This window comes from Seriola aureovittata, chromosome 13, assembly GCF_021018895.1.
Source record: "Seriola aureovittata isolate HTS-2021-v1 ecotype China chromosome 13, ASM2101889v1, whole genome shotgun sequence".
In the NCBI taxonomy this organism is placed as follows: domain Eukaryota; kingdom Metazoa; phylum Chordata; class Actinopteri; order Carangiformes; family Carangidae; genus Seriola; species Seriola aureovittata.
In genome coordinates this window covers 18,438,655-18,466,624 of record NC_079376.1, presented here as the reverse complement: position 1 = coordinate 18,466,624, position 27,970 = coordinate 18,438,655, and the positions used below count along the sequence as shown (strand labels likewise).

The 27,970-nt window shown below is 40.4% G+C and overlaps 3 protein-coding genes and 1 long non-coding RNA gene across 5 annotated transcripts; 2 read left to right on the top strand and 2 right to left on the bottom strand.

The window, feature by feature from the left end:
- Positions 1–17: 17 nt before the first annotated feature.
- Positions 18–19,131, bottom strand: LOC130179864 (uncharacterized). Its single transcript, XR_008829333.1, has 4 exons — positions 18,895–19,131; positions 17,091–17,300; positions 8,902–9,070; positions 18–163 (listed from the first exon to the last, which is right to left on the bottom strand). It is a non-coding gene; the product is annotated as an uncharacterized LOC130179864 (long non-coding RNA).
- lck (LCK proto-oncogene, Src family tyrosine kinase) lies at positions 2,122–17,809 on the top strand. The gene is made up of 13 exons (XM_056392965.1): positions 2,122–2,310; positions 4,115–4,227; positions 4,797–4,857; positions 6,163–6,253; positions 7,587–7,685; positions 7,831–7,934; positions 8,689–8,838; positions 8,926–9,078; positions 10,898–11,077; positions 13,704–13,780; positions 16,429–16,582; positions 16,838–16,969; positions 17,102–17,809. Exons 2-13 carry the CDS (start codon positions 4,120–4,122, stop codon positions 17,296–17,298), a joined length of 1,506 nt encoding a protein of 501 aa, XP_056248940.1. The 5' UTR covers positions 2,122–2,310; positions 4,115–4,119; the 3' UTR covers positions 17,299–17,809.
- Positions 18,278–23,273, top strand: LOC130179861 (probable histone deacetylase 1-B). Of its 2 annotated transcripts, none has more exons than XM_056392967.1 (14): positions 18,278–18,424; positions 19,163–19,275; positions 19,369–19,486; positions 19,565–19,639; positions 19,774–19,912; positions 20,053–20,194; positions 20,278–20,370; positions 20,455–20,563; positions 20,697–20,837; positions 21,304–21,412; positions 21,643–21,773; positions 21,877–22,029; positions 22,180–22,231; positions 22,326–23,273. In XM_056392967.1, exons 1-14 carry the CDS (start codon positions 18,373–18,375, stop codon positions 22,351–22,353), a joined length of 1,455 nt encoding a protein of 484 aa, XP_056248942.1. In that variant the 5' UTR covers positions 18,278–18,372; the 3' UTR covers positions 22,354–23,273. The 2 variants fall into 2 exon arrangements, with proteins under 2 accessions (XP_056248942.1, XP_056248941.1); XM_056392966.1 differs by having other exon boundaries at positions 21,877–22,047.
- tmem54a (transmembrane protein 54a) lies at positions 23,143–27,801 on the bottom strand. The gene is made up of 6 exons (XM_056392968.1): positions 27,651–27,801; positions 26,058–26,254; positions 25,752–25,811; positions 25,235–25,429; positions 24,975–25,112; positions 23,143–23,789 (listed from the first exon to the last, which is right to left on the bottom strand). The coding sequence occupies exons 1-6, from the start codon at positions 27,661–27,663 to the stop codon at positions 23,658–23,660; spliced, it is 735 nt and encodes a 244-aa protein (XP_056248943.1). The 5' UTR covers positions 27,664–27,801; the 3' UTR covers positions 23,143–23,657.
- Between the last annotated feature and the right edge of the window lie 169 nt (positions 27,802–27,970).

Below are 27,970 nucleotides of genomic sequence, written 5' to 3'. Positions count from 1 at the left end.
CTATCAGTCTTACCTTGCTTAAATGCCACCACATGCCACATGATCAGATCCATCCCATGTCATCCATCCTTGTTTCTTAAAGCCGCCCGTGCACAATAGTCTCCTCTTTCCCTCCACAAGACATTCATGACCCGGTGTAATATCCACACATATGAATGGAGCCCTAGGGGGATGTGCATAACCACAGACATTGTTGAGCATAATTAGTTGAACAAGAAACCAAATATGCCTTGGCAGAATGCGGTCACTGTGTGAAAATGAGAGCAAAAGTAGGATTGTTGAAATGATTGTAACATGCCATACTTCAGGACATGGGTGACCTCATTGTGTGACGTTAGACCTCGACAGTGGAAATGAGTGTTATATGGAGAATGCAGGTATGATACCTTGAGGCTTTGTTCTTTAGTGAATGCTTTTACAATGAAGCGCTGCAGACTGGTGTGCCACTCCGCTCTGCCCTGCAGAGTTTCCCTTGACCCCCCCCCCCACACACACACACACACACACACACACACACCACACCACTTGTCATCATATGAGCGGAAGCTGATATCAGTTTAAATAAAGCATATACATCTATCAGTTTATGATATTTGAAATTGTTAAAGACTGTGTTTAAGTGTATGTGAGTAAGCGTTAGCATCAATCGAGAGCCACACTTGCTCACATGAAAGAGGCCAGCACCTGCACTGTGAAGCGGGAGGTAGGAGGGCTGGAAAACTTTCTGCATATTGATAGCATCTCAGTTTGATTGCGTAACAGAATGCGATTTCCAGCCACATTTGGAAATCGTGACAGCTGTGAATAGGGATACCCTTAGAGCCTGTCACAAGCTGAACTCTGAACTGAAGATGGCGAGGCCCTTTTTTTATGTCCCACTTGATCCACGATATTATTTCATCCTGTATCTGTACCTTTTTGTTTTCTAGTTGTTTTACAGAAATGAGCTCAGTAAAAGGCTCTGTAACAGACCACCGCCTAAATGTCAAAAAGTGAAACAGCTCCACTCAGCCTCTTAGACTGCCACTCTAATTTAACAGTAAAAGACACAACTCCGGTGGTTTCATCACGAGCGAGACTTAATCTAAGCTGTGGCAGTCTTCTAAGCACACATTTCTGTGCACTTCCTGTAATGTTTGGACTGACTTCCTGCCGGTGCATGCTATGTAGCAGCAGCCGTTCACCACAAGAGAAGAGATGTGGTCCACAGCTCGAGCTGTCTCTGAGGTAGAAAACACGAGAGCTCAGGCTTACAGGGTGTCAGCAATCTGAGATACTTGTTATTTCACACACACACACACACACACACACACGCACACACACACCCCACTGCCCGAGGCTTAAGGTGACCATGATGTGGACTCCATTCAACAAAAAGCTTTGGTTAAAATAACGATTAGCGAGAGAGTCATGCACTCATTGTTGGTTTTTTCCTCTCTAAGTGAGAGATCTTTTATTTCATATTTGATTAGGTGGTGTAAACAAGGCCGAAGTCTATTTTTAAATGCTTCACTGGCCACAGGCAGACCCAAACCACAAGTACGAGTGACAAAAATAGCCTTTGTTGTGCGTATAATGCACCTGAGGTTTGCAACTATTACACAAGTGAATCACAACAGTCCCACATGGTCTTACATATACATGGGACAATGGTCTACCTTTAAGACCAGTCTGATGAAATCCCCTCTCTTATCGAATACTCATACAATAAGATCTTTAGCAATAACCCTGGACAACCAACTCAGCCTCACACTGATGGTGTTCCTCACCTTAAAGGTCACTGACTAACAGATGTTACAAGAGCAACACAAAAACATGTAAATATAACCTCAGCCTGCCATAGCCTCCTTTCTTAACTGTATTGGAACATTTACATCTTGGCTCCCACTTTGGGAAAGGTGCTGTCCTGACCCCTTTACCATGGAGCCCATAACGTTCCCCTCAGCTCACACACAGCTGCACAGTAAAGCACCTGTTAGAAGCCTGCAGAGCAACCCTCAACCTTTCAACGACAGGAAACTCTCTGGGTTGCTCTCCTCCACTCCTCCAAAGTGTGTGCTTGCGTATGTATGTGTGTGTGTGTGTGTGTGTGTGTGTGTACAGATACCACATCAGTACTTCTAGCAGTGAGTTAGTTATAATAAGAGAAGCGGATGATGACATCTTCACACTCTGGCTCCAGTGGTGAAAAACTCACCTATTGCTAAATAGCTCTTTTAAAAAATAACAATTTAATTAAGAATATCTCGATGGCGGGACCTGAAATCTGACCTCATTGGCTGCCTGAAGAGACATTTCGTATTTCAAGAGGTGAGTATCAAGCTCATGATTCTTTCACCGTTACAAAGGTTTAGAAATAACTGTGACAAAGGTAGATTGCCTAACATCAGTTTCCTGTCAGTATTATGTGTTATAGCAAATATCCTTCAGAAATCAGAGATTGTTTATGATCTTCTGACTTTTACACGAAATATACTGAACTTTCAAAACTGACGTATAGAGAGGAGCAACATCCACACCCAAAAATAATTGCTAGAAATAACAAATATAAGCTAACAAGAAAATAAGCCATCCTTTGTTCTCATTTGTGTTGCGTGGTTTAACATAAAGGATTGTAACAACACATGTTCAGATACTGGTTGTGTTATCGTCACTGCTAATAAAAACTCAGTATTACAAAGAAGACGGGACGACATACGATCAACACCAGACTTTCAGATTGTAATAGAATATAGCCTGTATCTTATTAATCTAATTTACAAGCTTATAATTAAAATTTGAAGGAGGATTCAGGCTCTTATGTGTTTGTAAATTCACACCTGTGACATAGGCATGTCTACATATGTGGGTAAAGGCAACTGGGTGTGAACTATAATAATAGGAATTAAAATGTGAAGTGTAAAAATTGTTACTGTGATTTTGATGCTACTCTGAAAAAATTGTAGAAAAAGTCTTTTTTTTTTTTTCCACGTAGGGATGTTGTCTCTTAGTTTATGGTGTTCTGAATGGCTTTTGAAATATCATAATTTATCAGCCCACAAGCTCCACTGACAATGCCAGTAAATTAAGACGAAAGACTTGGGTTATTCTTATAGACCTCACTTAACATATACATACCCATAATACTTTGCAAACAGTAACAATCAACAGGATTTGTTTAGAAAGGCTTTCAGCTGCATGTCATAAAAATTAGAGGGTAGCCCCTCAGCGGAAAATGCTGACTTTGTTTGTATGATTCCCAGTTTGTGGGCCAGTAGGCGTAGGAGTGCTGATAATTCAAAAAAAAAAAAAAAAAGACTTCTTCATACCCCTGTGATTCTCCTGTGATTCATTTCTTGGGGTCTCAGTACAGTGGTGGGTTGTTATTGCCGGGGTCAGGCCTCAGCAGATTTTTCTCATGGCTCTGAGCCTTTGGGACAGACGGCTGCTGCGATTAGCCCACTGACCCTGTTCCATGAGTGGTCCAATGGGAGCCCAGTGAGCTTGAGAAAACCAGTTTGTACAGTGCACCACAATGCAGCGCACGTGCAGACAACCGGATTATACAAGATTAGTATTGGGACAGTTTTATAGAGCCCTCTAAGGCCTGTGGTTCGCAGCACGGAAAGTGGTGGTAACACATAACATAGTTGTTTGTCACAGTTTAGTGATTGTATTAGACTGCTGTGTGCATGTTTACACGGTGTCAAAAGAGTGTCTAAAATGAAAGATTTTAGAGCTGCTAGGCTCTGAGTTAAAAGCATGATTCACCGCTGAGCCTCCATTTTGAGGTGAGGCCCTCACTCACATCCGATTAAAGCAGTGTTCAGAAACAAAAACAATTTGTGTCTCCTGTTCGTGTTCTCCACTTGCAGGCTTTAAAATGCAGCCATTAGAGAGGTCTTTCCTGAAACATTTTTATTTATATTTATTTTTGTCGACAGTATTTAATGTGTTAGGCTGGTACGAGATTACGTTTATTTTCGGACACGATGTCTACCTAGAATGCTAGCCAAAGAGAAAATACTTTCATTGGAGAATTTCTGCCTTTAAAATATTAGTAACTATCATGTTATTAATGTTCTGATGCCCTTACGATACCTTTAAAATAATCACGCTAACCTCTAAATTGCAGAGAAGATGGGATGTAACTGCAGTTCGGACTATTCAGACAGTGACTGGATTGAGAACTTGGATGAAATCTGTGAACACTGCAACTGTCCCATACCCCCCCAGGCATGTAATCCAGTAAGTGAATACATTTTGTATGTGCAGTAGGCCTATGTATTTGTTTGCACATGTATATGTGTCAATACACCATACTGTATTATAGTTTATGAATGAGTGTTTGTGTGTAGTTTGACATGAATGATTTTGGGCTTTTGTGTGGATGAATGTGAACGGCCACTTGGAAGAATTACACAGAAGCAGACTGACTTATCTTACCAAGAGAATTCTAAAATACAATCTGCTATTGTATGTTTGAGTCCAGAAATATTTTATAACTTACATAACTGTGAGGGAAGTTGTCCTTTGTGTGTGTAATCGAAAGGGAGCGTGTTTATTCCCCCAATGTTTCCTCTCTGTGAGTGAGATGTCTCATTAGATTAAAATAAAGGAGAAAACCACCTGTATTTGCCACAACACACCGAGACACTTTGTCTGGGAGAAAAACCAAAACTGTTGACGATTTACCGTTGAGATGTGCGTTAGTTGGTTTTACTGTGAGTGTGACATTAGTCTCTTGTATTACCTCATAAATCTTCCATTGTTCTTGGATGTCAAATGTACGTTCAATCTTGTTTTCCTCTTGCCAGTACACAGATCAGCTGATTCCTTACCCATCACAACATTCCCCCCCTACATCGCCTTTACCAGGTAATAAGATACAGTATATTTTTCCGTGTGTCTGCGTGTTTATCTACAGGTGCATGTGTCTGTAATGTTACTACAATGTAATATGATGAGTTAAGTCAAGGTAAATCCATTTTAATTTTGTAGCCTAAGATCACAAATTTGCTTCTGTGGGCGTTACAGTCTGAACAACATGGTTGGTATCAAACACTACAATAAACTTTAGGATGAGCAACAAAAGAGGAATCCCTCTTCCAGGATGGACAGTACAAACATACTATACTGTAAAATATTAAATATATATTGAGTGTGATAAGTGTAACCGTTTCCGGCAGATTGTATTGTAAAAGTATGATTGGAGGTTAATAAGATGATAGTGTTTACAATTACTAAAATTCATTACAGGTTTTTTTTCCCTTTATTGGTTATTAGCTATATTAGTTTCTTAAGCCTAGCAGAAATTAAATCACCCCAATTAATCCATTCAATTATCTTATTCATAACAGCATTTTCCATTTCCTTCACATTTTTTTTTCCAGTTTTGCTTTTTGGATAGTTTGTTTGCGGGGTCTTATGGTCGCTGTGGAGTCTGAGCTGGGACCCACGTTTTGTTTATCAGTGGAAACATGGGCACTGGCCAATCACTGTGTGCAAAAAGCAATTAAATTTGTTCTTTCTTTCTTTTTGACATAACTTTAAGTGTGCAAATGTTTAACGATGAGCAGAAAAAAAAAAAAAAAAACCCCACACATCTTGTGTTCCTTCTGGGGCTTAACTTCCCGGCTCTCACAACCCCATATCGTCTTCCTGTACCTGCAGTATTATATTTCTGTTGAAGTAAAAAGCAAATCATTGTAAGCTTGAATCCTTTGTAGGTTCTTGTGTGGTTGGATTCTCTTTGGAAACAAAATATTGTTACTCCAGTAATCAAGGAAACAATTTACCGCATCAAAAAAAAAAAAAAAAAGAAAATCAGTCAAAAAGCCTTTGTCAGATAAAGCTTTCATAGTGACTGAAAATTTCTTCTCTCTACACAAGAGAAATTTGATTTTGGTGGATAGTTTATTAATTGGGTTACATTTCTGTGCACTTCACCTTCAGCCATATTGTCAATAAGAGGAGATCACCACACATTTCATACTGCACAACGGGACTAGACAAGGATGCCCTCTCTCTTCCTTCGCCATTACAACCGAGCCTTCAATACCAAAGGAATTCAAACACCCAAAACACAACATAATCCTGCATTGTAATACAACGATGGGAACTGTCCCCAGTGTATTTAACTTATGTTTTACTTAACTAAAACCCACAATATTCCTCTTGCAGACAACCTTGTGGTGGCCATATACAGCTATGAACCCACCCACGATGGTGACCTGGGCTTTGAGAAGGGAGACAAACTCAAGATCATCAACAAGTAAGCTGCTGATGAACACATAGTAAAGCCTGGTAAAACTGAATTATAATAATATTTCAGCCACAGACAACAATTTGATCACTATCCACTGACCCCCACGTCACCTTCTGCCTCATTTAAGTGTGTGAGTCTACAGCACCTATAATACTTAACAGCTATACTAACCATCATTTATAGCTCCAAAAATAAACCTGGGTTGTCGCGGGGGCCTACAGTCTAAGGTGCTCAGTTTGTATTCACATTATCCCCGGTTCATTTTCCGACCGGAGACTTTGGTTCACTCATTCGCTCGCTCAACCCATGTTTCCTGTCTCTCTACTGTTGACACATAGTTGGAAAAAATGTCAAAAAAAAGTTTAACCAAATGATTACATTGCGGGTGTGAAAGAGGAAACAACGTAATGACAGGAAACATATAAATAAAGAAAATAAGAGGTAAATATGATGCTTACAGATGTGCAGTGCTTCTATTTTTTTGAGAAATAAAAAGATGAAAAAGAAGAAAAGAACTAGTTTATTTGCCTTTATTTAACGACCAAGTCAGTATCCACCCTGCAAATGGTAATGGAGTTTAAACCGACATAAGGGCTGTAGCCACCACTGAGGACATTGACGTCATGTCCTCTGTAATATTTCTGGACATTTTGCAGGCGAAATAATGACAGGAACAAGAGTTAAAATTTTCTGATTATACATAAACTACACATATTGTTCTTCTAAAGGCCAATTATAAGATTTTTAAACTAAATATATCGAAGTAAAGTTAAAGAAATTTAACATTATAACCATCAGTGACCAATCCATAAATTACAAAAAAATACAATTGAAGAGTTAAATTTAAAAATAAAATATGATTTTTGTAAATTTTACAGAGTTTGGTTGGTGGCCAGACAACATTTCCTTAGCTGGGTGGGATTCTTTGAGGGGAGTCAGGACTGCTGTTCCTAAAATCCTGGCTCTGGCCATTGGGGACATCGATATGAAAATATAATTAATTCTAATTTTAACAATTTCAACTGAAAATAGAGTCCACTGAAAAACTTTAAAGATTTAAGAGGCTGTATACAATATGGTGAAGATTAAAAGTCAGTCATGAGTGCACCTCTGTTCTCAGTAGTCTCTCTTGGCTCTTCTGCTGTGTTAGACAATTTACCCGCCTACTAACTGTGATGCGGCCCATTTCATGCAGTGATCATTTACGTTGCGAAGCACCCTTTTGCCTATAGGGGGTAATTTGAAACTGCTTTCTGATCTAAAACCGTCCGGACTGCTGTGAGGCATCACAGACCTGTAACTCACTCATGGTATTATTCTTGTCTCTTTTGACATCCAGGGATGATCCAGAGTGGTATTTGGCAGAGTCTCTCACCACAGGCCAGCAGGGCTACATCCCACACAACTTTGTTGCTATGACCACAGTGGAGACTGAACCGTACGTCATACAGGAAAATAATGATACTGTTCTCAACACCATGTCACTCAGCCTCAACATCATCTCACATAATGCATGCTGTGTCCCTGGGAAAAGGGAAGTGGTTAGCTAAAAGCGTGAAGCATATTATGTGTTTGTGCTGTAGGTGGTTCTTCAAGAACATTTCTAGAAATGAAGCCATGAGGCTCCTCCTCGCTCCTGGGAATACGCAAGGCTCCTACCTGATTCGAGAGAGTGAGACAACCCCAGGTGAACTCATCTTTTAGTCATCATAGCATTTCCCCCTATACTAGCTACATGGAATTACACAGCGCTTTCTAAGCAGTATATCTGAACATGTCCTTCCTCTGTTACATTTTAAACATCAAAATAAGTGTGTTACGTGAGTGTAATGAGACTGGTATCCTCCGTGAACCTCGGTTTTGTTATTACTGGCAAACAAACAACAAACCTTTTGTATCCCAACTCGCTTTATCTATGTGATTTCAGTTTTGCTTCACTGCTAAGAATGAAAATGGAGGAAGACATTTTTACATGTATCTTTACATCATCCCATTTGTTTAGCAAAAGCAGCATGAACAGTGTTATGCTAACCCCACCTGATATGTGCCATAAACCGTCATGATTTGGTCACATCTGAACACACAGGCATAGTACACATATCTTTAGATTCAGTGTGACTTACACTTCCTGAGGATACCATCTCCAATGTCCAGTGTGAATACATTTCCATAAATCCACTAAGAAATCACAGGAAAATAAGTATCAAAGTAATCCGCTGACAGTTGTCACTCCATTCATGGGTACACCGCAAACAGGACCTGCTAAAAGCTAATTTGGCATACTTTTAATGGTGACAATTTACCAAAATATAATAATCCATTAATATTAACTTTTTTATTGTTGCACTATCAATATTCAACTTTTTGTTTATCTCAGCTTTCATCTGTTTGTGTAAACTGCACGCTCCTTCACAGAAGATTATGCCTCCTTATCGTTCTAGGGTCATACTCCTTATCAATCAGAGACTTGGACCACAACACAGGTGAAGGAGTCAAGCACTACAGGATCCGCAACATGGACAACGGTGGATTCTACATCACAGCCAAGATTTCCTTTAACTCGCTGAAGGAGCTTGTCCAGCATCACTCACGTACGTACAGCCCTTTGAGGATTTAATCAAGGTTACTGACTACTGCGCTGAATCATTTCATACCTGTCTCCTCTCTCTGTCATCCAGGCGATGCAGATGGGTTGTGCACGAAGCTGGTGAAGCCGTGTCAGTCGAGGGCACCGCAGAAGCCCTGGTGGCAGGATGAATGGGAGATTCCTCGTGAGTCCCTGAAGCTGGAGTCCAGACTGGGAGCGGGACAGTTTGGAGAAGTCTGGATGGGTGAGTAACAGAGAAGAGTGAAAAGCAGTGAAAAAGCTGGTGATGGATTTTGGAAAAGAAGTTTGTGTTATCTTTATATTCTGTACAGAGGAACCATTTTGCACAAATACATCACATGTACAAAGCTCAGTTGCTCAATCACTTGTGGGCTTGACAGCGTCTGCCAGACAGCCTTTAGCCAGGGGTTTTCTGCGGTGTATGCAGAACAGTTTCCTCAGCACAGTCTTAATTGTAGGCTTGTTTGAGCTGGTTAAACAGAGGATAATGTGAGGTATTAACCCCATTACGCAACATCACTCAAACTACATGAATCTACCTTATCAATGAGCTAATTGTTTGGAGGAACCGTCTCTGAACAATTCTTGACATGAATGTCTATTGTTATCGTGGAGTATTAAGTTAAACAACAAGGCAAACTGTTTTGACCACAAGGGCAACAGTTGATATAATCTGTGCCACAGCCCCCTTATTATTCAATTGTAGGGTTATTTCCCCCCTCCATTTTTCCATCACCATTTGCCAGCACCATTCAACCTCCCAAACAAACCACTGTATTAGAGCTAAACATCGCCAATCATGGAACTCATTTCACAGCCACTTTCGATTTACAGTATCTTCATGCGTGTAGTCTGGGCACCGTGTATGTTTGTGTTCTCATCCAAACATCGGTTCAGGGACATACTTGAATAATAGGAGTGACTGTCATTTGCTTTGAAAGGTTTATTCACATTAGCTAACATGAAAATATGCGATAACCATCCTTTATACTGAGGAGATTTCCGTTGCAGATTAAAAAAAACACAGAGGAATGCTTTGAATAGTGAATATAATTTCTTCCCAGCATTGCTACGCTTCATGCATGGTGTGAGATGTAGTGTGTTATAAAACTAACTGGCGGTGGGTTTAGTTAACATAATACATGAGAGTGTTAGTGTACCAAAGCTGGAAGGAGATCCTGTTTGAATGAGAGTCCTGTGGATCTGTTGTTGTTAGCACCTTCTTGATCACGACTCCTGATGTAACCACTGTTCATGACCCCTACAGCTGAGATGAAAGCTGCGTGGGTTTACTTTAACATTAAACACAGTTTAGTAATTCATGTGTACACATTTTTTTTTTAAAGTCATGCTAGCAGCATAGTCCTATATTAAGCAATGTCTTTCTGTTCGCCACAACTGGATTGGTCTTCATGAACCTTTGACTGTATTATGAATTGTATTTGCATTCATGGTCTGCAGAGGTCGAATCCGACTGACTTTGGTGACTTTTCCAATAGCACTAGCTTGAGGTTGACAGTTTTGGTTTTGAGTGAAACATCTACCGGCCATTCAAATTCGTAGAGATACTCAAGGTCCTCAGAAATGAAAGCCAATGACTTTGGTGATCCCCTGACCTTTTCTTACGCCACCACGAGGTTGCATAAGTGGTTAAGTGAAATGTTTTGACCTACTAAATGGAGTGCTATGCAACTTGCTGCAGTGTGCAATGTGATCTCTATAGCTTTTCATCTAGTGCCATCATAAAGTCAAAATTTAGTTTTTCTAACACTTTGGTTTGTGACCAACTAACCACCAAATTATTTCCATACGCTTCAGCTGTGTTCAGCGATAAATAGCAAGTGATAGCATTCTAACATGCTAAACTAAAATGGTGAATATGGTTAACATACTAAACATGCATGTTAGCATTGTTAGCATTTAGCTCAAAGCACCACTGTGCCTGAGGACAGGCTCACAGAGCTGCTCTCATGCCTGTAGACCTAGTCTTGTTTTAATCAATGCCTCTCAGAGACCCATTGATGTTTACATGTGTCTTGCAGGTGTCTACAATAATGACAGGAAAGTGGCCATTAAGAATCTGAAGATGGGCACAATGTCGGTGGAAGCCTTCCTGGCAGAGGCCAACATGATGAAGAACTTACAACATCCTCGCCTCGTCCGCCTCTTTGCTGTGGTCACCCAGGAGCCAATCTATATTGTCACGGAGTACATGGAAAATGGTAGGTCAAAATACTGTATGTGTTATAGCCAGGAGCATTATACTAATGACACCAACTGTCAAGTGGGAAATCCAGATATCACTGAAGGCATCAGAGGCAAAGAAAAACCTGGTCCCAGGGTATTTCCATGAAATGAATGCTCGTTTGATGATAAATTAAAAAGAAATCCCTCTGTAATCATATCAGCTACTTTCAGTTCAGTAAATGAAATCATGTCTAAGCCTGTCTGAAACAATCGTTTCCTTAATCTCCTGCGCTGTAACCCTGAACAGCAAAGATGGTGTCGTCACAGTGATCTCTGGAGCGAAGACAAAGACAGTGTGTGTTACAGTCAGAACCCTGTTATAGACTTTCAGGATCAAACATGTTGATCTGTTATCGGATTCTGGGTGAGAACACAGACCTGAACAAAAGACTGGGCTGCTCCATGTGTTTCACCCTTTTCATGTTTTTACATGTACTCTTCACTCCAGTGACTGTGTTGAATCAGCTGAGAATCTTTTGATCACAGCCACAGCTGCGTTGCTATTTACTTGTGTTTGATATAAGATACGATATGAGAGAAACATTACTGGGACTAAACATAATAATAATCACCTGTGATACGGGACATGAATGCAGCTGTGTGAGCAAACCTAAATAAGGGAGCTACAGTAAGTCATGAGCGTTGCCTCTCGAAGCATGCTGCTCTGCTGAAGTGGCCTGGCTTCTGATAGGCTATTTTCAGCTTCTCCTGCATGACCCTCCTGTATTTGTTATTCTGCGTTAAAATGTTTCAAAGCAAATATGAACTTTCACTTCTTCTCTGGGCCCTTCCAGACAGTTTACTGGTGTTTACTCACAGAAGGGAAGTCTCTCCTGGCAAGTCTGAGATAGGGGTGTTAAAACAGGGGTGGGTGATTCGCCATGTTATTGTTCACTGAAACCCCTGATGAGAGTTGGCTACTGTCCAGAGTCTGTATTACGCACATGCACAGACACATGCAGACAAGTATTGGAACACTAAAAGGCTGCAGTTGTAAACAAACTTTAACAATCTTGCCACTGGATCTTGCCCTTTTTTCCTGTCTTCTTTTGCAACAAAGAACATGTTAATTTACTGCAAATCACAAACACAGTAATAAAGTAAATAGTAAAGTAATAAAATGTTGTCACGGTAACACCTGCAAACAACTTTCCATATTACAACCTCAAAGCTCAGTAAAGAATTATTACGCCCAAATGCTGCTGTCATATGAGAATGATCCAATATCTGTGTCACTATCAAAAGTCTTTGTAATTCTTTTTCACTGGGACGAACAAGGACAAAATGCATAGAGAGATGTTGTCAGAAACACAACAACAGCCTTACAGCTGAAGTGAATGGAGTTCCATTGTATAGTCTTGTATGAGTAGCCTGTAAACCACCAGCAGTGCTTCTACATGAGGCTGCCTCTTTGTCTGGTATCCACGTGTGGACAGGGCACAGTTGCCGCCTCTGTTGTCAAAAGAAAGGATGGCTTGGAGTTCCCGTTTTTTCAGTTTGTCTCTTTTTTTATTATCAAAGACAACAAAGATGGAAAATAACAGGCGTGTCATCTCAGCTTCCCTTTGTGACCTTGACAAAGAGCGGTTCTCTGGCTCTCAGACTTCAAAAGCAGTCTTCCGGACTTAAGCAGAAGAGCAAATGCCTTCTCTTTCCTGGCACAGTCATCCCTCTTAAAGTATTTCCTTTGGTTTGCCTTGGTTGGCCGGTGTGCAGAGGTATTGTTCCATCCTAATCAAACTCAACACAAAGTCTGATGTCAGAAATTATGATTCAGCTTGACTGATGTTTCATATACTTCCTCCAAGTGTTATGTTCCTCTGATATGAACTGCTATTCTGGTCCTACTCCATCTATATCTGTCTGTGGGGAATCATGATGTTTTTGACAAAGGAAAACATCATTAGTCGTCCGAACAAAGCGTGATTTTACCTTTGTTTTCCAATTAATATTAGGCCTGCCTTTCATTGTTTGTTAATCTTCTGTACATAGCAGCTTCAAATACAATACAATAAACTACAGACCATCCTGCCACGGTATCTCATCAGCTGCAACGCCTGCCAGCATGTTGACGTTCCAACCCATGAATACTCCGTCAGTACACATGGGTTGGATCACACCAATCTTTGTTTGGTGACTGTATCTTGCACCGTTATGATGCTATAGCAGTGACAAAAAGTCTGTCTACAGACACATAAACCTGCTACAGTGCTCAAAACCGCCTCTGTTATAGTTCCCGTTATAGTAGGTGTCTCCAGGACTACATTTTGCCATGATGACACACACACACACACACACACACACACGCACGCATGCACACACGGACGCACACACACACGCACGCATGCACGCACGCACGCACGCACGCACGCACGCACGCACGCACGCACGCACACATGCACATACACACACAAGGTAAAAACAATAACAGCCACAAGCTGCTTGTAACAAGTGTATGCATCTGCACTGGTGCTGGTAAACTAGTTTATTTGCAGAAATAGGTTGCTAGAAGAGAAATGTTCAGCTCACTTAGCAGCAAGTAGGTTAATGAAAACATGTATCAATGCTGAAGAGATATAACTTGGATGTGATTTCTTACAGGCAGCCTAGTGGAGTACCTAAAAACGACGGAGGGAAGCAATTTGCCCATGAACACTCTGATAGACATGTCATCTCAGGCAAGACACCTCTTTTTACTTTAAATGTGTTTTTCGTCTTATCTCTGTACTCCTTTCACTCTATTTACCAGACACCCTTTCGTTTATTCTTTCACTTCCTATTCTCTCAGCATGGTCCCCATAGACAGGAAACTGACCACTGTTGTAGCACATTACATTCATCACTATTCTTGTAATAGCAGTAGAGCTGTGTGTGTGTGCAGATATGTGTGATATGATTTTTGTCGGTCTAGACACTCTGAGACAAGTAAACCTGTGTTGCTACCAAGCACTCACACTACATTTCTTATTTATTCACAAAGGTTCCAACTCAGTTTAACCTTCAAAATCAGGGCATGGTGACAAAACCAGGAACTTATGATGATTACGTATGATGCAGACTCTCTACTCAATTTCACGTAATTTGTCTTGCTGTCTTTCATCGATATACAATTTGATGCTCGGTGACATTTCTGCCAAGGTGATAATTATTGTGTAGTGTGATCCCAATGAAAGTTAATGTTATGAAATATACCATTTAAGTACTGACAAACAACTCATTTGGTCAGTTGAGCCAGATGTTTGAAATGGGGTTTGACACAGGCTACAAGTTAAAGTGATGGCACTGAATGTCTGCACTCTAAATGTGAAGCTACAGCCAGCAGCCAGTTTGCATTGGTTTGTTTAATCGTTTTTAACTAGCTGCAGCCTCTTGGTTGCAGAGCTAAGACTCCAGAAAGTCACTGCTCGTGGCCACATAACCCCTTCATTTTTGTACAGATTAAACAAACAGTAGCTGCTTCCTACTGTAAGTTAAGCTAAGCTAACCATCTGCTGGCTCTATCCGAATATTTAGCATGCAGATATGAGAGTGGTATCAGTCTTATCTGACTCTCACAACAAAACAAATAAGCATATTTCCCAAAACGTCAAACCTTTTCTTTAAAGGTGCTATATGTACATTTTTGCTATCACTACATAGCCACCATTATCATTAATAGCAGGCTACAAGAAATGTTGTGAGTTCAGCATCAAACTTCATTCCTTTGCTTGCCAAGAGCTGTCTCCAGCAGTGGAAAGTAAGTCCAATGTTTTGCTTCAAATTAACCTATTTTATTTATATGAACGTAGTTTCTTGTCCTGTTGGACTGAGGGTAGACTGGACGCTACAGTGACTCACTTTCGCCCCGCGAGGTACAATGTGGTATTACGACACAGGACTACCCGGGGCTAATGGATTAACATGCTAACTTCAGAAGATATTATTTGGTGTTTGCAACACAAGCCATAGACGTCTTTAAGATACTGCCGAAACTGTTATTCCTTCACTTTCTGTTGATAATTTTAGTTCATTTTTGAATGTTTTAAACTAAAATACTCACATATAGCGCCTTTAAGCTTTATGTTCCATGACTATTCATTAAGAATTTCAATTCATGCTGACGTCTACTGTTTGAAATGTTACATGTCAGTAAAGGAACTCTGACTTATGTATATTGTGGGTGTGGGAATGGAAAATTCAACCACAGGAAGACAAGCTGAGGTTTCAAAGTCTAACGAGACAAAAGATTCTTCATTCAAAGTAAGCAACGTCTCGGACGCCTAAGAGCTTGTCATAGAGAGGTAGAGTTTCTACAGAGCTTTGTGGCGAACATAAAGCATTTTACAGAATGATGCTTTCAAGCCAGTCGTCATGCACTGATGGCATTTGTGGTGAAAGCTCAAAGAAAGTAACTCCAACCATCATGTGATGGACAATAAGAATTAAAGTGATTTATGACTTTTACTGCAGCATTGCAAACTCTGTCCATATCCTTATGTCTTACACTTAAAATATATACATGTACGCAGAGAAGATACCTCACCTAATGAATCCAAAATAATGTTTTAAAGTTTTGCATTGATTCATACCACAATCAAATGAATGGGACGGTGAGAGGTGGGGGTGGGAATCGGCGTTAGGTTGCCTGAGTGGGGAGTCATGACAACAGTAGAAGTTTGTGAAATACACACACATACGTACATATCAGGTTTCTGACAAGATCCTCAGGACCAATCACACTTATGTGATAGATTCTTATGTCTTAAGTATTTACCACTGATACAGGAAAACATTGATGGCTAAATATTTAAACGCAGATTTAGTAACACAGGTTACACAGATGCTTATTAAATGTGGGTGGGGAATTTTGCAGAAATCATCAGCATTTTCTTAATGTTAACACCTCATAAACCAGTTTGCTCATACATTAGTCCAACCATGGAAATGACTCATAGTATTTGACTGAATCAGAAACACAGTCACTGGAATATGCAGTCAGTCTGGGGTAAGGCAAAGGCAGGTCGACAGGTTTTAGTATAAGGAAGTGGAGCAGGCACATCTGTGTACCTGGGTGGAGTACAGAGGTAAAAGGGTATAAGGAACTGACCTGGGGAAGTGGTCAACTCCCTGGTTTGGGAATGTTTCTGCTCATTTGTCCAACACACACACACACACACACACACACACACACACACACACACACACACACACACACACACACACACACACACACACACACACACACACACACACACACACACACACACACACACACACACACACACACCCCCACAGGACCCCCACAGCCAGGCATTTTATGTGTCTGATGATATGCTGTCCCCTGTAGGTGGCTGATGGCATGGCTTTCATTGAGCAGAAAAATTACATTCATCGAGACCTGCGAGCCGCCAATATTCTGGTGTCTCATGAGCTCATCTGTAAGATTGCTGACTTTGGACTTGCAAGACTCATTGAGGACAACGAGTACACAGCCAGAGAGGGTAACAAGATCTTGCGGACACTAAAGATCTTTTATATTACATGTTCTTTTGAACTTTGAAACTTTGTTCAGGCTAAATAATGTGTCATATTGTTTTTTTTTTATCATCATTATTTGGGTTTTTGTTTGAATGCATTTGGCATCGAAAGAGTTTAAATTGAATCACAAAACTTGAAGTGTAATAAAAATCTGTGCAGTTGCTCCACCATGTGTTCATGTCTTTTTTGAGAAATAAAGTTTTCTCCTCTGTTCGTAGGTGCAAAGTTCCCTATCAAGTGGACAGCTCCAGAAGCTATCAACTATGGCACCTTCTCAATAAAATCAGATGTGTGGTCATTTGGGATCCTCCTCACAGAAATAGTTACATATGGACGCATACCTTACCCTGGTAAATACTCATTCACTGTACTCATTCTAGTCCATCTCAAAATCCTTTCATAATGTCACCAAATTACAATATTATAAATGTTTAAAATATCATATCCAATGCCCACTCTGCTACACTTTACCTATTGTGCAGGAATGTCCAACCCAGAGGTGATCCAGAACCTAGAGCGGGGCTACAGAATGCCAAGGCCAGAAAACTGTCCGGACGGGCTTTATAACGTCATGGGTATGTGCTGGACGGAAAACCCAGATGACAGGCCCACCTTCGAGTACCTGAGGAGTGTTCTGGAGGATTTCTTCACTGCCACAGAGAGGCAGTACCAGGAGTAGCCCTGGTGGGGCAGAAAGACATAGAGACATACATTAAATATACTCAAACTAAAGTCGGAGCCTGTGCAGGTGGATGACGGATTTTGTTTTGTTCGTTGAAGAGTTCATACCTTTATATTGATAGAGTACAAAATGAGATTTGCCAAATAAGAGTACTTTGTTTCTGCATCAAGCTTATTCTGACGTGTCCTCTTAGATTTCATACAATTATACATGGACTATATGAACCTGAATCTCTTGTGACAGCTGGATCACTGAAGAGCTAACAACAGAGAGGAGAGTGATCACCGTGCTGCTTGAATAAACTGAGGACTGGCTGATGTTGCTGAATACGTAGCTGCTCTCCTGGTGCTCATTATTAAGATGTAAATATTGTCAAAAGGCTTCAGCTGTGTTTTAACTCTGCAGTTTAATAAATGTTTTCAAAGCGTTTTACTCACAGTGGAAGGCTTTTCATAGATGTTGTTTGTTGTTTCATTAAAGTCAGAAGAACCCACATCACCTAAAATGAGCCACTACCAGCGTTGGTGTTTTGTTTCATGACATAAATTCCCAGTTTCAGTTGTGCAATATTTACGTCACTTTAACGTAAATAATTAACTGTAAGGTTTTGTATTCAAAAAAATAGCTCCACCTGCATTCAGTTAACAGTTAATATTGTACAAAAATATCATAACATCATTCGATAGGAAACATTCTGCTGCAAAATGAGAACTTTTACTTCTTTAAGTACATTTTGATGATAAAACTTCTTTAATTATGTTTTACATGGTTTATACAGTTTGAATGCAAGACCCTTACTTGAAATGGAGACATTTTAGGAGGTCCAGGTCAAAATAACTCCATCACTGCTGAGCAGGTAGAAAAACTGTTACATTGTCACAGTAATTGACCAGGTTAGGGTTACGACCTATGGTTATGACCATATACTCTACCGGGTAGCACAGAGTCGGCCGCCCCCTGTCGAGAGCAGGTAACATTACATCCGTTGATTGGACGTGATACAAACTATCCGGCTCTTGTCGCTGTTGTTTCCTGCGGTGTGAGTGGTGAAAGCCTGCCAAAAAGACTAAAATGGCGCTTACTTCTCAAGGAACAAAGAAAAAAGTTTGCTACTACTATGATGGTGAGTACTCACGGGCCTATACTTTTGACAGCCGATGCACGCAGCGGTGAAATCCGCCACTTTGCGCCAACAAAGGTTGCAGTTTATTTCACCTCTTGCTAACCTGGCACGTTAGCTAACCTAGCTAGCTTGAGTCTCAGGCGGCTCTCATCGGTCTGAGTCCGCACACACTGTTAACGCACTTATAACATTTGCTGAGTTTCCGTAAATGCAATGGTTGCCTTGAATGTACTATTTTAGACGTTTATCTACCGGATCTTAGTACTTTAACTAGATTGGTTAACGTTACTAGCTAGCGAGCTAACAATGGGAATGTGAGTACTTCATTGTCACCACAATTAACGTCAACACCAAGCTAACGTTAAAACGGCTCATGTTGCTACCTTCAAAGGCCAGGTAGTTAAGCGGAAAATAATGTTTCGGTCATTTATCTTTGTGTAAGTTAACAAAGCAGCACCGTGTAAATGTACCTGGGTAGTTTGCAGAGTTGAACAGAAGCGGTTTGATTTCAGTATTTTGGCTGGGAAAGTTAGAGGTCCGGTTGCAGCATCATAACAGTCATGCAGTATAGTAATGTCGAACACACTCACTTAGCTTTTCACTGGACGGACGTCTTTTGCCCAGACACTTATTGTGAAAGGGTGATCCCAGTCTACTTCATTTCTGCAATTGTTTCGATTTTTCAGGAAAGATAAACCAAAAAATCAACATCGTGTGTTTTGTTTGTTCTCATTTTAGGTGATGTTGGAAATTACTACTATGGTCAGGGGCATCCCATGAAGCCCCACCGAATCCGCATGACACACAACCTGTTGCTCAACTATGGCCTCTACAGAAAGATGGAGATATACGTATGTTGCGCTACATAACCTATTTGCTTAGTCAAATCGCTGGGCTTGCTTTTACGATGTTTCCCGGGAACCCATTTGTCCTCTGTGTTTCAGCGTCCGCACAAAGCCAGTGGAGAGGAGATGACCAAGTATCACAGTGACGACTACATCAAATTCCTGCGTTCAATCCGGCCAGACAACATGTCAGAGTACAGCAAACAAATGCAGAGATGTAAGTTTGCGACAGAGGTTGCCTGTAGATAAACTGTGTAAGCAATACAGTGCTTAACTCTGTGCTGCTGCTTTGCAGTTAATGTGGGGGAGGACTGTCCAGTGTTTGATGGTTTATTTGAGTTCTGCCAGCTCTCAGCAGGGGGCTCTGTTGGTAAGTTGCTTCTCTTTAAATACTGTTCACACAAACATACTGTATTGGACTGTAATCTTGCCATCACTGCCCCAGTAATCTGTTAAGTTTAGTATAAGCAGGCTGTTAATTCTTTCCTCCTCACTGTGGTGCAGCTGGTGCCGTGAAGTTGAACAAACAGCAGACAGACATTGCTATCAACTGGGCTGGGGGTCTGCATCACGCCAAGAAGTCTGAGGCTTCTGGGTTTTGCTACGTCAATGACATTGTACTGGCTATTCTGGAATTACTGAAGTGAGTACAGAAGCCCTGTTGCAGCCACTAAAGTACAGGGTTGTTGTGAATGAGTAGATGGTACTGTTCATGGTTGGTCAAATGAAAATTCACTTGGATCAAAAGTAGCAGAACATAGAGGATCTTTCCTCTCCTTCCAGATACCACCAGAGAGTTCTGTACATAGATATTGATATCCATCATGGGGACGGTGTTGAGGAGGCCTTCTACACCACAGACCGCGTTATGACAGTTTCCTTCCACAAGTATGGAGAGTACTTCCCCGGCACAGGCGATTTGAGGGTAAGCCTTGAATTACTGGTGGATAAAAGCCATGTTGTCATAGTCATAATACAATGAGTTGACATTTATCTTCTACTCTGCAGGACATTGGTGCTGGGAAGGGTAAATATTATGCTGTGAATTATCCACTGAGGGATGGGATTGATGATGAGTCATATGAAGCCATATTCAAACCTGTGAGTAAATAATGATTTGTTTACTGTCCATATCTCCTCTTGTGGTTCAGACACATTTGAAAGTGGACATTGTTGTTTGTGTAGATCATGGCTAAGGTGATGGAGATGTACCAGCCCAGCGCGGTGGTTCTGCAGTGCGGAGCTGATTCTTTGTCAGGAGACAGGCTCGGCTGCTTTAACCTCACCATTAAAGGTAAGTTAATTGAACCATTTCGGTCCTTATGGTGTTAGAATATGAGCAGAGGTATGTAACTGTTTTTATGACGTATAACCTGAGAAACAAAAGTGTACAATTTTCAAAACATTTTTTCCATGTGTGTGCTCAGGTCATGCCAAGTGTGTGGAGTACATGAAGAGCTTTAACCTGCCACTGCTGATGCTGGGTGGAGGAGGCTACACTATCCGCAATGTGGCACGCTGCTGGACATATGAAACTGCTGTAGCCCTCGATTCCTCCATCCCTAATGGTGAGTCTTAATGACCGTATTGCACTGAATATAGGTAATCTGGTTTTCATTTCAAATCAGCTTCTACTGTGGTGGTTATTAAAAGCTTTGTCTTAGTATTGTAATATGTATAATACATAATACATCAGGAATAATATAGGAAACACAAATGATTTGTCAGAGGAAAATTTTGGTAATCGGCTAAAAAAAGTCACAGTCTGCTGGTTACAGCTTCTGAAATGTGATGATTTGCTTGTTTTTGTGTCATGGCATTTCTCATTTGACATTTTATGGAAAATAATAGCTGAATCTGTAATAAACCTTACTTGCAGACCTGTTATTTAACTACTTCAGTAGACTCTTCAGGTTTTCTTGGCATAGACACAAGGAAGGAGCCTGACTTGAAATATTTGTAACAGCATATTACAAAACATTAATTCAATAAAAATGTGTATTAATTTTTTAACAATTCTCCTCAACTCTACAGAGCTCCCATACAATGACTACTTTGAATACTTTGGACCGGACTTCAAACTGCACATCAGCCCCTCCAACATGACCAACCAGAACACCAACGACTACCTGGAAAAGATCAAGTGAGTTCATGATAGTGCCAGTCAAATTCATCTTTCTTTCCTCGATGTGTGTTACAAAATGTCAAAATGCATAATGCACAGCATCATCTAATTAAGGCTTCACCGGTTTCAGCAGCAGTTACAGTCACTTTTGTGTTTCTTTAGCCACATCAGTTAGAAGTTAAGAGTCTCAGATTGTGATTTTGTTTGTGCTTGTGGTCAGTATGTTCAACCAACTTTTTGTCCTCCAGGCAACGCTTGTTTGAGAACTTGCGTATGCTGCCTCACGCTCCGGGAGTTCAGATGCAGGCCATCCCTGAAGATGCTGTACAGGAGGACAGTGGCGACGAGGAGGAAGATGACCCCAACAAACGCATCTCCAGTAATAACCTTTTTACAGTGACCCTTACTTTGTCATCGTGCAGTCCACACAAAACGGTAGCGTCATGTTTTGATTTTATCCTTTCCTCTGATAATGTCCACAGTCCGTGCCCACGACAAGAGGATAGCTTGTGAGGAGGAGTTCTCTGACTCAGAGGATGAAGGTGAAGGCGGCCGCAGAAACGCAGCCAGCTTCAAGAAAGCAAAGCGAGCCAAAACCGAAGGAGAGAAAGAGGGAGAAGAAAAGGAGAAGAAAGGTGAGGAGGAAACAAAAGGTATCTACCCTTTTTTTTTTTTTTTTTTCATTCTTATATCACCCCACTTTTTTTTAAGTACAGATCTTATTAGAATGTTTTATTTATTATTATGATGGCTATGAGTTTGTTTGTTTGTTTTTTTTGTTATAGAAGTAAAAGAAGAGGAGAAGGTGCCAGAGGAGGAGAAAATGGACACATCAAAGTGAGAAAACACTGCACACACTGATTGACCATGTTTTCCAGCGAGGGGCTGATGAGTGGGAGTGTTAATCATTACCTTACTCTGGGTCCTTTAGGCCAAAAGAGGAATCCAAGACACCTTGAGGTCCTCAGCATCTAAAGATGCCAGAGCAGCTGATCAGAACTGATCACACCAGATTTTTTGGATTGATCATCTTTCCAGGCTGCTGCTGAGGAAATCGGTGAAGGACTAAACCTTTGTAATGAGAGGTCCTACTCCCTCAAAACGGGACGAGGATCTTACCATGTTTTTCTAGGACAACTTTTCAACTTTGCTGTTTATGGACTAGAGTCAAAATGAGTGTTTTTGAGTATTGTTTTTGTATGCTTTCTTATTTTTTTGTCTTGAATCTTTTTAAGCGATGACATGTGCTTTTCCCTTGTGAAGCAACTCTGTAAAAAAAAAAAAAAAAAATGGCTTAGTACATGTTTGCTTTTATATATCTGATTGATTTAATTTATTTAAATCATAGATATTTTGGCTACTCTGTTTTGTCTTTCAATCCCACTTTAGTCCTGTGCCTTTTTGAATATGTAGTTGAAGCATGTTTGTACGATAGATCCTTTTCTTTAATACATTTGTGTCACTGGTCTTGCCTGCTAAAGTCACCAAGAATGGTTAAGATGGTTGTCTAAACCTATAAACCTCTTACATGTCACAATGTAAGTTTATTATATTCTTATATCTAAGGTTATGATAGGATGTGCCCTTTACTGGCACACTGGCATTTTCTTTGTTAAATTTCTGTGACTCACAATGTTGAAAATGTTTGGGTCCAGTATCAGGCTTAGATTCCACTGAAGTTTGGGCTTGAATGTCCAAGATACTGTATAGTACTCAGTGTAAAATGAGAGGCAAGGTAAAAGCCAGAATTCATTCATTTGTTGTATATATTTGTAAAAGTGTTTCACCACAGAGTTTGCAAGTGTCATTTAAATCAGACAGACCCAGGTGTGTGTTGACCACATTTTAAAACACCAATAAAAACTGCCATAAAAAGTTGTGTAAATGTCTTAAGTTGTGAGTTTTTCAAAATAAGATTTATAACATGTCTGCTTTGATGAAATGTTTGGCGATAACATTTAAATTACGAAATAATTTTAAAGTCGGAATAGAGATGACAAGCTTTCTGTATTCTCAATATTTTCAAAATCTATACAAACAAAAGCTGACCACTTCAAACCAAACCAACAGCAGATAAAAAATTCCTCCTTTTTATGTAAAGGTAAATAAAATGTTATTGCTTTTCCTGGCTTATGTCCCACAAATGTCTTCTTCAGACATGTAGTGTGTAACAGACACATGATGCAAGAACTCCACAGATGAAGCTGCATCTTATCCAGTTGATCCCAGCAGTATGCAACCTATCTCATTAGGTTTAGCTGCTTCAGAGCCATTCACTCTGCTCCACTACGGTGTTGCCGTCCAGCAGTTCATCCCGCTCTGCAGGCTCAGCTTCAGCGCTGATCTCTGGATCCCGTGCTGGTGTTGGGGTTTCAATGCGTCTTTGGATACGCACCTGAAACAGTAGATGAATAGGAATTTCAGAGAAGCCAACTCACATTCATGACCTTAGCGGAGCAAATGTACCGCACTTCTATGCTGTCCTCAACCCTACATAGGAATTGGAATACATTTCTTAGTATTAAGAAGGTTAAGCAGGAAGATATTGCTGTTAACTAACAGACAAACTTACAGTCTGAATGGAAGGTGACTAAAGTAGGTGGAAAAAATTCAATAAAACTAAATGTCTCTTTAAAATCAGCAACCAGGCATCTTTTTTTTATGTTTTTTTTTTTTGTTCTGATAGTTTTGACAAGAAGAAATTTAAACATAGACTGACTTTAACTACAATAAAGACCTGAGTCATAAACAACAACTGTTTAAATTGCAATTTGAATATGTCATATAATTTTAAATGGCAGTTTAGAAAGAATAGATGGGGCCGTTAATATACATCAGTCCAGATAATGTAATTTGTTTCCCCGACTGTCATGCCAAGTAAATTGAATATGTATTTTAAATAAGAATTTTAATGTTACTCCAGTGCTGGTAATGCATAACAATTAACACATGAGCACATATGAAACAAGCGTTTACATGAAATGATGGTGAATGAACCGAGCCACTGTTCATGATGTGTGCTTCTTCAGTTTACTTTAATTTCACTTTCAAGATCAAACCATGCGATCATGCACGGAGACAGCACGAGATGAGGGGAAACAGTTACCACGCTGCCCTGTTGAAGTTTGCATCGTCAGCAGGTCTTTCCATTTGTCTGTATTAAGTTCAATGTCACATCACTATTTCAGGATAGAGTGAACCAGGGCTGTTCACTGTTAAAACTGTTAAAGCTAATGTTTTTGCTGCCGCTGTCACAACTCAGCCTTGTATTAGAATAATTGTTACCTAACTGTTACCTAAGACAGTGATGTTATAGTATTTTTAACACATTGCTATTTGACCTCAAACAGTAAAGAAGAAAAATGAGTATTTTCCTTCCTGCCTACCTCTGTCCTATTTACATTTATGCAAACCACATTTTTTATGTTCAGTAACTCAAAGGTCTGACTGAAATTCGTTACTATAAAGTGACACATTACAGGCAGCATAACATTAATCTATGCTCTCTCTACAAACACACACACACTGCCTGTGACAAACACTGCAGGGCGACGGAGTCAGTGATCTGACGGTGGCTCACCCTCTTTGCCTGGATCGGCCTCCTCCTGCAGGGACAGAGGTAGAGGAACGTAGTGCAGGCAGCGAAGCAGCGGAAGGAGAACACCATTTCCACCACAGACATCAAGATGAGGGGCACCCACAGAATGATTGTGGTCGCCTGATCAACATTGAAAGAAAATGCCACAGCACATAACTCTGATTAATTAACATTTTGTTTTTTTGCAGCAATTTAAGTAAATGTCAAAACTGCTAGTGGGTAAATATTTGCATTCAACTTACATAGATACGGGTGGGGTCAAAGGGGCATTCATATGTGATGCTGGAAGAGCCAACATTATTATTAGAATTCCTGCAGTGTGTTAGCAGGCCCTTGCCTTTATCCATAATGGCTTTTACCATCGAAACTGACAAGCCCAAGGTGGAGGCAACTGCCAAGAGACCAGCCAGGAAGCCGAAGACCAACAGGACCCACTGCTGCAAAGACAACATGATGACAAGCTCTTGTTGAGTCTTAAGGTAAAAAGTAAAACAGTTAAATCTAATATGTGAAAGACATTGTCCCCCATAACAGACAATCTGCTTCTCTTTGTCAAGCAGATGTTACAGGAAAGTAGGAACATGAATTGACATTGACATATTGACATTATTTAAATAGATCTTCCATATCTTCACACACCATGCACTAAGTCAAAACAAAGGGCAAGTTCTAACAGGAGCCAGAAAAGACCAGATGTGAGAGCTGACTGTAGGAGGGAGAAGCTGCAGCAGCAACAACAACAGGGGAACAGTTATTTACCAGGATCCTGTTTTTCTTGTTTTTGGACAAGACAATGGCTGTTATTCCACCAATAATTCCCTAAGAGACAAAAGATGTTACATGTTCAGTAAAAATGACATATACTTCATCACATACAGATGAAAAAAAAAAACAATTAATATTTTAAAATATTTCTACTCAAAATGGCTCTATTTAAGGATGAATGATTTACATCCATGGACACAACTTACAGGTATAAGCTATCTGCTGATACCTTTAATAAATATGTTCAAAGTAAATATCAAATTGCTTGTAGGTTTTTTAAGCATATGTCCTGCCACTTACCACCAAGCCTGCCACGATGGCAATGACATTAGAGATGGCGTAGACCATGGTCCGGGCCTGAGAGTGCACGTTGATGTGCCTGAGCACAGCGCCGTGCACCAGTGCTCCAAGAAGAAAGTTGACATGGCCCACCAACACCAGCCCCAGCCCCATCTTCATCAGGGCTTTGTTGTCCTTGAGGCTGGCGCAGCATACTCCTAGAGGAAGCAGAAATACATTATGTTTACCTCATAATCTTAACTTAGCTCTGAGCACTGTTACTTCTGTCAAAATCTAAATGATAAACAATAATTACATTATGTGTACAACACAATCTGTATTGTCCGAGTGAAGCATAGTCCAAAATTATGTGTATAAATACCAGCGGCATGTATCAGTATGTGTTGCTGACAGAAACCAACAAACTAAACAAGATGAAATTACAGTGTGCACATAGGTTTATGAAATATGATCTAAAATATAGAACAAGCTGTAACTGCACTACACTGACAACTTGTGTGAGAACCGACTTCGTTGGAGTGTTGTGGTTTCAGCAAAGCAAAGAGAGGAAGCGGGCCAGTAGTTAGCACACTGTATCAACACTTGAGAATAAGTCAGTCACCACAGTTATCCCCGACCCCTGCAGAGATGGCTGAAGGTGTCATCCTCTGCGTGCAGCAAAACCCTGCAGCTATGGTGACAATTCAGAGAAGGGGTCTGACGGGGATTGTGTTGCACTATTTTGTTCTGTCCTCTGAAGAAAGGTGAAGCACCCACCCTCAAAGTCCATGTAAGCCCCTCCTGGACCTAACAAGACAAAGCTTTGGGTGGGGTGTTCAAACATTCACCACCTGGCCTGAGGGGTGAGGTAGAGACAGATAATGGCTCCTGTCCTACTGGTGGGTGCTGCTGTGGAAATACTCACTGTGTTTTAGGTCATAATATTGTTTGCTCTGTCTAATGTTTGCTGCCATTGAAGTGCTCACTATCACATTTTGTCACTGTAGTGTACAGATTAACAAAAACCCCAGGATCTAATATTTGCGTTATTTACATATTCAAGTAGTAACTGTAAAGACATCACACTTAATAGCCCATCTCTTATATTCCAATGTGGTATTACATTTTCTGATAGTTACACAGGGTCAGCATGTCTGTTTCATTCTGCCTGAATTAGTAATTAATAACCTTATTTAGGTTGATAATAATGATAGGATATATAGTATGGAGTCCATACTATAGTATACTGTTGTATGGACCTATATCTAATCCATCAACGGCCCATAATCGTGAATCCTATGCAACCTGTGCTAACCAAAAAATTTTCAGTTTTATTTAGGTGAAACTCTGGATAAAACACACCTATGTAAGGCTAAATACCTTATCCAATTAACTAACAAGTTACTTATATAAGTTTACATGAATATAAACTCGCAACACAAACACAAAGATATTACATTGAGTTCCGTCAGTCAAACACCATAAACTGAAGGTGAGCTGCGTCTCTTCTCTGAGCTCCGTTTACAAATGCGCAGACCACGCCTAAAAACTTTGTCTCGGGCCACAGCCATGTAGTCTGTCCTTTCACTGAAGCAAACATATAAGTTCACTTACCTAAATACACCATGGTGGGTTTTTTTTGTCCTCTTAGTTCATATTAGTGTGCAAGTTGTATTAAAGTCATTTCTGACAGCTTTTTGACACGCTCCTGTTGGTGGGTCCTTGTCTTCCTCAACTGCCGCTCACCTGTAGACAACCGCCTACCTATGCGGAAGCTCCTCCCCCAATACCTTTACAAACGTCACATTTGAAGGGGTGAGGGTGATCTATCTGCGAAGAAATACTGCAGCTCTGTTCCCACCAGCTATTAAAATACCTTCCAATATGTAAAGAAACATCAAAGTAAAATATAACAAGAAAAAACAAGACATTTT

Coding starts and splice junctions, on each gene's coding strand:
- lck (XM_056392965.1), top strand. CDS start 4,120: ATGGGATGTAACTGCAGTTCGGACTATTCAGACAGTGACTGGATTGAG. Junction 7,935..8,688: donor AGAGAGTGAGACAACCCCAG/GTGAACTCATCT, acceptor TTATCGTTCTAG/GGTCATACTCCTTATCAATC. Junction 13,781..16,428: donor TGATAGACATGTCATCTCAG/GCAAGACACCTC, acceptor TGTCCCCTGTAG/GTGGCTGATGGCATGGCTTT.
- LOC130179861 (XM_056392966.1), top strand. CDS start 18,373: ATGGCGCTTACTTCTCAAGGAACAAAGAAAAAAGTTTGCTACTACTAT. Junction 19,276..19,368: donor ACAGAAAGATGGAGATATAC/GTATGTTGCGCT, acceptor TCTGTGTTTCAG/CGTCCGCACAAAGCCAGTGG. Junction 20,195..20,277: donor CCGGCACAGGCGATTTGAGG/GTAAGCCTTGAA, acceptor TCTACTCTGCAG/GACATTGGTGCTGGGAAGGG.
- tmem54a (XM_056392968.1), bottom strand. Junction 25,113..25,234: donor TTGACCCCACCCGTATCTAT/GTAAGTTGAATG, acceptor AATGTTGATCAG/GCGACCACAATCATTCTGTG. Junction 23,790..24,974: donor GGCCGATCCAGGCAAAGAGG/GTGAGCCACCGT, acceptor CTACTGTTTCAG/GTGCGTATCCAAAGACGCAT.